Source organism: Polyodon spathula, unplaced genomic scaffold (assembly GCF_017654505.1).
Source record: "Polyodon spathula isolate WHYD16114869_AA unplaced genomic scaffold, ASM1765450v1 scaffolds_1711, whole genome shotgun sequence".
Taxonomy (NCBI): Eukaryota; Metazoa; Chordata; class Actinopteri; order Acipenseriformes; family Polyodontidae; genus Polyodon; species Polyodon spathula.
Genome location: NW_024473187.1, coordinates 1 through 8,205, shown reverse-complemented (window position 1 = coordinate 8,205; position 8,205 = coordinate 1). Strand labels below are relative to the sequence as shown.

At 41.7% G+C, this 8,205-nt stretch overlaps 1 protein-coding gene across 1 annotated transcript; it reads left to right on the top strand.

Annotated features, from left to right (window-relative positions):
- Positions 1-340: 340 nt before the first annotated feature.
- LOC121310080 (neurexin-2-beta-like) lies at positions 341-6,017 on the top strand (the record flags this gene model as incomplete). Its single annotated transcript, XM_041243317.1, has 2 exons — positions 341-521; positions 3,081-6,017. Coding segments are annotated over 2 exons (1,113 nt in total), but the record flags the coding sequence as incomplete, so codon positions are not given.
- Positions 6,018-8,205: the final 2,188 nt, after the last annotated feature.

Genomic DNA, 8,205 nt, shown 5'->3' with positions numbered 1-8,205 from the left:
TTGCTACCCATGTACAGCCACACTGGAAATTCTTAACCCCCCCCCCTCCCCCTGCTAAGCAAGTCCTCCAACCCTGTTTTGGCATTTAATTAATTTACCTTATCGACATTTAAAAAATTAAAAAGGGTCTAAGGTTTAACTTCACACTTGCTTTGATACGCAGCCAAGACTGGGCAATAAACCGTTTCAGAATTTGAGTTCTCTTTTCTGAACTGCTGCCAGCTTTCGTTTTAGAGCGGATTTCCATTTCACTAATATAGCCCAGTTACTGTCCGCGGCTTTCATCCGCAGTTTTAATTGTGCTTTTGCACATTTTTGTACATCGCTTTCTGTTCTACAGGCCAGGCGCCGAGTGAGCTCGGGGGTGGAGATTTGCTGGGCTGGTCTTTGTCCTGCAGAGGCTGGTAGCCTGCAGACGTCCACTCTCGAATTCCTGGGTGTAAAGAGGTGCCGATTGGCTCGTGGGATCGGAGGGCGCCCGCTGAGCCTCGGGTCCCTGGGCTGCGTGGGGAATCGCCGCGGTGCAGGAGAATAATAATAATCAGGCATTCCAAATTGGGAGAAAATCAGGGGTAAAATAACAAACCTATCCTGATTTGAAAAGCTGGGTTTTTAGAGCATTTTACAGCACTGGGGAATCCACCCACATCACGCATAACCACGAATGGAGGATTGATGCAATCCAGGGTGATTCCCCGGTGCTGTAAAACGTTCTAAAAATACAGCTTAGGGTATAGGTTGATCAAATCCGTTCCAGTTGACATTCGGCAGGTTGAAAGAGCACCATGAACAGAATCCCTCATTCCAGCCAGTATATGCAGATATATAGAGAGCTGGCGGGGCTGGCAGAGTTGAAAAGTTACCTGCTTTGAATGGAATGAGGAACGATTCTCCAGGCGAGCTCAAAACAGGATTGTGCTCAAAGCCAGCTACAAGCGGATTTAAAGAAACATTATAACCCAATATGGGAGCAACAGAGCCATTGAGAATTACTGCCCCATAAAACAGTCAGGGAAACGTAGAACAAGCCATTACAAAGACATCTGAGACAAGCTTGTCTTCACATTGGGGGAAAGTCATTGCTGTTGCACAAAGCGTTCAGTACAGGAGAGAGCCTTTTGATTGTTCTGGGATAATTCATAAGAAAAAAAGAAATGGAAAAAAAGGTCATTTCATGCTACAGTACTATTGGACTATAACTTCACTTCCTGCTAGCGGAAGCAAGTGCATGCATTCTCATGCACCTCACATAAGGACAGTGTCTGGGTTGTATTGTCTTGAGCTGTTTGGCGCGCAGCAGTTGAGCACAAATCGAAGCGGTCCCAGTCTTCCTGTTTGAGCACCGTGTGACAGACTGCCTTGTGTAAAGGCTGCAGTAATGTATCTGATGCTAAATTTGTCCTGAACGATGCAGATTTCCTTCCTTTTGTTTTTTTTACTTTTGTTAAAAAAAAAAAAACTGGGGTGGCTTCAAATTCAGCAAACAGCCGGCCCGTTTTGTTTTTAGCAAATGAAAATGTTTAAAGACACTGCAAATCTATCTAAAAAGTTACGCCCATTTAAGTGTAGCCCTGACTAGTTGGCCATGGCTTTACTTCTATATAAGTGAAGATGTTAAAAGTCTACTTCATTGTGTTGGATGTACATTCTTTTCTGTGTTGAAATATTTAAGTAGGATATTTCCCCTTATTTTAATTGTATCCCACAACACCAACCCAGTTCATTACTACCCACACTGAAATAAAACAAAAACTCACCTTCATTCTTGAACCTCAGACAATAAATGGATTGTTCTCAGTTTGATTCCTCATGTCAAAGGGTAGGATTATATTTATTAAACCTTTACATGAACATGAATTGAAAGAAAGAAAGAAAGAAAGAAGTAGTAGAGAAACCAAGACCAGAGGGACACCCAGTTGGAGATTTAGTGGAGACAGATTTAGGACAGAGAGTAGGAGACACTTCTTCACACAGAGTGGTGAGGGGATGGAATGGGCTGCCTAGTCATGTTGTTGAGACAGAGGGATCCAACTTGCTGAAGTTCTGAGATCAATCAGCTGCTAGGAACCGGAGACACAAAGACTTAAAGCATTGGTTAGTACTCTTTATCTCCTTAAGTGCCACTGTCCTCATTTCAAGATAGGGTGCTTTTTAACTAGCATCTGCCTGTAATTATAATGTTCTCTTTAACTGTAGCGTTATGATAACTTGCTCTAACTTTGTTGACTGTAAAAGTCTAAGTGTAATGTATGAAATTCTTTTTTTTTTTCATTGACAAAAATATATGTCGTAGTAACATTTTTGGGAGGAAGGGAATGACATGAAAGGAATTATAACTGAGACTCAAAAATTGGGAGGAAAAAAGGGGGAAACTAACATTTGAAAGAATGGAAATCTGCACAAACTTGTCCCTTTGTCCCAGTTCAATAAGAGCGATGTTAATTATGAGGAGGGGGGGGGGGGGTCTAATTAAATAAATGATCACAAATGTAGAATGCAGCCTTCGTTAAAAAAAAAGGGGGGCAAATGTTAAATCAAAAGAAAAACAAAAAATCATTTGAAAAAAGGGGGGAAAGAAAGTTGTTTTTCTATCCGAGAACAATCTTACACAGCTTTCTTTTTGTAATTTTTTTTTTCATGCTAAAATCATGCGGCCAATTTGTTGATGTAAGTGACTTGAATTCCGTGGTTTGCTATCTTGTTTAAAAACACACAAAAAAAAAAAAAAAACTGACAAATTAGGAAGAGAAAGCAAAGGTAGAAAAATAGATTTGATAGGCTGTATAACTGTTGTTTAGTCTTTTGTCTTTTAAGTTTAAAAAGTACTGTAATTGCTTTTTTTTTGTTTTAGAAAGAAGTTTGTAGACAGGGAAGATTAAGTGATAGTATTTGATTTCATTACTTTATTTACATGCAAGTCCAGCATAGTCTACACATTTTATATAAACAGCAATACATAGCTTAAGACAATAAACAATGAAATTAAAAAATAGTCCTGAATTATTTAAGAATTGTTGTCATGGGTGCTTGGGGGAATGCCACACTGACGCTTGCTTCTTTCTTTCTTTTTCATGTCCTAGGAGGTGAATTAGTGTTGCCCATAATTACGGAAGATTCTCTAGACCCCCCGTCAATCGCCACCCGCTACCCTGTCATCCCCGCTCCCCCTACTTACCGTCCATTCCTAACCCTCCTCGAGACCACCAAAGAATCCCTCACCCTCCCCTCCGCCAACCAGCGCCCCCCGTGCCCCCTTGACCAGGAAGATAACGATTGCGAGGATGCCATTGAAGTCTCGGGCTACGGCTCTGGGGAGGTCTTTGACTCCAGTTTGCCCCCAACAGACGATGAGGATTTTTACAAAACTTTTCCCTTGGTCACAGACAGGACCTTGTTACCTCCGCCAGCAGTCAACGGGGGGTCCGAAGGCAAAATCTCCCGGGACCGCCATTTTTCCAAGCCCAATTCCAAGTCCTCCACTGCCACCACTTCCAACTCCCCTCCCGAAAACCAGGGCCCTGCTCAGGGGGCCACCCCCGACCTTCTGCGTAAAACTAAAAACAGCATCCCCGCCGGCAAAATGAACACCCGCGACCAAGTCCTCTTGCTCCCCATGCCCACTTCCTATGACCTCGATCATAACGGTAGACACAGACACCACCCCGATATAACCTATCCCCCCAATTTCCACAATCTGCCCACAGCCAATCCCACAGGCCCCGGAGAAAGGGGTCCCCCAGGAGCCGTGGAGGTGATCCGGGAATCCAGCAGCACCACCGGGATGGTGGTGGGAATAGTGGCGGCAGCGGCGCTCTGCATCCTCATCCTCCTCTACGCCATGTATAAGTATCGCAACCGCGACGAAGGCTCTTACCAGGTAGACCAGAGCCGCAATTACATCAGCAACTCTGCGACGCAAAGCAACGGCGCTGTGGTGAAGGAGAAGCAGCCCGGCGCCGCCAAGACAACGGGAAAGAACAAGAAGGACAAAGACAAAGAGTATTACGTCTGAGAGAGCGAGAAAGAGAGAGAGAGGAAGAGAGAATGGAACGTGAGAATTCTCTATCTCAGCACCAAACTTTTTTTTTTAGTTCGAAAATATCCGCAAGACAAAATCCCCAGTCCTCCAATCCCATCCCTTCCCTTGTCCTTACAAGAAAAGGAGTTGAAGGAAAGAGAATTGCGGCTCACTATACATTTCTTCTCCCCTGCTTTCTTTCTTTCTTTCTTTCTTCCCCGCCTGTCTTCCTTTTCATCTCCCTAACCCTTCTGTTTCAGTGAAACCCTCAACATGGAGACGTATTGTTTATTTATTTTTGTCTGAGTGGGCCATTTTCAAATGTGCCAACACTTATTTAAAAGAGGGGGGAAAAAAGACTTTTAAGAACATGAAAAGAGAAATAAAAAAGGGTTCAGGAGCACTGCAAAACAAAAAGGACAGACGTCTTCTTCCAAAAGTCTTGGGGAAGAGAGCAATTATGGACGAATCGAAGAAGCGACTTTGTTTGTGCCAAGCTGAAAAGAACAGACACAGACTCGGCAAAGTGACAAACGACAACAACAACAACAAAAAAAAAAAAAAACAGAGCAAAAAGTTAGTTTTTTGTTTTGTCCTGGGGTCTTGTTTGCCAGTGGCACTTGATAAGACACAGACAGAAATCTGCAGACGGTACAGACTGCCCAGACCTAAAAAAACAAACAAACAGTGGACCTTTTGTTTGGAAAACCAATGCAGCTGCCAACTGTAATCCTGACAAACTCTGACTTCAAATTGACCTTGTTTGTGTCTCTTCAGTCTCTCTCTCTGTCTCTCTCTCTTGACTAAGGTGCTAATGCAACATTTTTTCTGCTGTGTTTCAAGCATGTAGTAATCATGTACAAAGAAATGTAATCGTTTCAGTGGAGAAAAAAAAAACAGCTACATCAGCCATTCAGAAATAAATTTTTTCTTTTCTTTTTTGGTTCATTCCTAACTTGGGACTTCATGTGCAGTAGGTCGTAACCAGCAAATGAAGGAGAGGTTCTGTGCAACAAGACTTAACTATATAAATATATATATGTATAGACCTTTCAGAGTCCTACAGACCAGCTAGGAGCTTATAAAAAAATGCGTGTATGTTTGTGCGATTTATTGGGGAAAAAAAAGACTGCGGAAAGTGGATAGCCATATTTCCGAAAACAACGGCAGCAAAAAGATTTTGTTAAGTCGTGGATATTTTTTTTTAAGGAAAAATGTGTCTTCATTAAAATCGACAGGTTTTTTTTTTTTTTTTTTTTTTTTTTAATTCTTAAGCGAAGATGGACTGAAATGGAACACAGAACGGTAACGAAAAAAAAAAAAAAAAACTGGTTCCCTTTCTGGGAAAAAAGAGACTCCAGTATTCAAATGTTCTTGACTCCATTATGAACTGTTAACATGAAAAAAAAAAATCTTTAAAAAAAAAAAAAAAAAAAAAAAATTGTGAAATGTCTAAATATTTGAATCTCATCCCATTATTAAGAACGGCGTGTTTTCCCTGTTTACGTTCCTGTTAGAAAAAAAAAAAGTAAAATATAAAAACGTACAGAAAGAAATGACGGGAAACTGTTACGATTTGTACATGAGCCTGACTGGTTGTTGCTGTCTCTCTTGCTCAAAATGAGAAAACGCCAAACCCAAATAGTTACCTTTTATGATTTCTAATGTGTACCAAAATATTTTCAGTTCAAATAACGCAAAACTGGAAGAGTGCTGATTGCAAACACAGCCGTGAAAACTCACAACAGGGGGGTTGAACTCCGGTATTTTTATTAATTTATTTTTTGTATCAAAACTCCCTTTTATTTTAGGTGGGGTAGCTGTGTTATTTTGTTGCTCAAATTTTATTTGATTTTGCTATCTACGAAAAATTGGGCTCTCTAGGCTACGCCCAATAGGTTCCTGTTCTATTCAATGTTATTGTAAAGTGTCAACAGTGAGATGAATCTACATATGTGTACATTAACAGAAAGAAATACAATTGGTTATATACTTCTTACATTTGTTGTGTTTTTTTGTACCTGTCCCAAAGAGTCTGCGCTGGGGGGTTTTATGAATGATTTAAGCAATGGTGGGTCTTAATAAAGCTTAATAAAGTGTTGCGTTGGCTTTCCTGCCAGTCTGGAAGGCAAAATCGGTAGGGGCTGTTTCTCCTCACCAGGCTACAGGGGACCCGACCGGCCAGGTGCCCAGGGATCTCAAAGCAGGGCTGGCTTTTGTTCTCCAGAGGCTTGGTGGAGCTCCTGGGTTTAAAGAGGTGACTGGTTTGGGGATGGGAGGACGCCTCAGTTCTTCAGAGCTGTTGTGGGATGTTTCTGCGCAATTGGACATTCTAAAATTGGGGAGAAAAACAACTGGTCATAATTTAATATATATATAAACCTGATTTTGCGCAGACCTGGTTTCACTGTTATTCTGGTAATTTTAATAGGTGGTTGCTCAATAAGTCACCTCAGGGGCTGGAGGAAACTCTAGAATGATGAATATAGAGTCATTAACTTAGTACGGAGACCCGCTGTTGTTTGGAATATTACAATGTGTGTGGATAGCATTCAAAAAAATACAGTATCACCCTTGGGAAACCTCCCAGGAAATTTACACATTGCACCTGGGTCGTAGACATCATTGCTCACCGCCTGCTATCATACACACACTGCATTATACTGGATATCCCTACTGAACACTTAAAAGGATGCACCTCCATTCAATCTTAGTCCAAGACCAGATAAGATTACACATAACATTACACCAGGCTTAACAAAAACATAAGAGGCGCTAATTCAGTTGATCTGAAGATTTACAAGCGTGAGATAACGTGTGTGGGTGTGGTTTTATAAGCCATAGGATATGATATACCATAGGATATGATTATTCCATAGGATTTGATATACAGGGAAAGATAAGAACGTGGCCATTGGCAAATTCATTAATATGCCCCTGTGGTTGTTCCACTGAAGCTGTAACCTGCAGTCCAATTTCCACTCTCCCAGCCCTATATTTTGCCACAGATGCATCTGAGATTTTTTATAAAGGTCCTGGGCATGATCATTTCTGTCTTTTGACGTTCCTTCTTCTCTAAAAATATTAAATAAAAAAGGACATTAAAATATGGATCTATTAAATGTCACAAGAGCAGCAGATTGTTATGACAGTGGTGTTCCCCTCCCAATACAACGGCATTGCGGTATTCCGAATTACCTGCACTGCCGTCTCTGGCACAACATCAAAATGGGACGCCAATAAGGTAAGAGAGAGTTCTCCCATATTAGGACCCCAGCATCACTATATACAGCTCCTGGGTTTCAGAACTGCCCAGATCAAGCTCAGCTTAGCTTCTGGCTATACCTGCTGTTAATACACTTAAAGGGACACATAAAATCTACATCTGCCTTATATTTCTTCTCTAACATCCTACTCTGTGTGTTCAAGGCCCTAACAAAAAAAATTCCCCCCAGTAAAAACACAGCAAAGTGTAATACAACATAGTGAAAGCAAGATGAAGCCCAGACAGGTGTACAATCTTTATATAGCGCCTTTCGTAGTGGACCACCATCACAAAGCGATTTTACAAACACCGGGCATTATCTTAAACAGCCTTGCAGCACGGAGATGCAGCACATTCACCTGTTTGTTTGTTTGTTTGTTTGTTTGTTTGTTTTTAAACCCTATGTATTTCAGCCAGAACCCAGGCATCACCAGGTGCTTATCTAAAATGGAGTCCTGCTAGGCAGTAAAGTCAGTGTTGTTTATATAAATAAAGAATGCAATTCAGCTCAGCTGCAAGAGCCATAACCAGGCAACATCACCGGCCTTATTCTTGACTTTGGCGTCAGGTGTTGCCTTATTCTTGACTTTGGCGTCAGGTGTTGTCAGAAGATAAAATCGAACCCTGCTGTGCGGATTTTAATGACAGTTGCAAATAAATAAATAAATGCATTTAGGGCAGGTGACAATAAATGCTTTAACGTCAGCCAAGACTGAACGGGGGCATAACTGAATCCAGCTGACAGGCGTTTCGGGCAGGTTGCCTGCGCGACGTGTTTGAGGGAGTCGGGACCAAATATGTATTCAAAACCGACTCCGAGAAGCCCTTCGAGGGCCCGGTGATCGCGTTGTCGTGGCAACGGGGTTCAATCCCAGAACGAGCCTCAGGCTGTTTGCAGAGAAAGGAAAATAAAACCACAGTA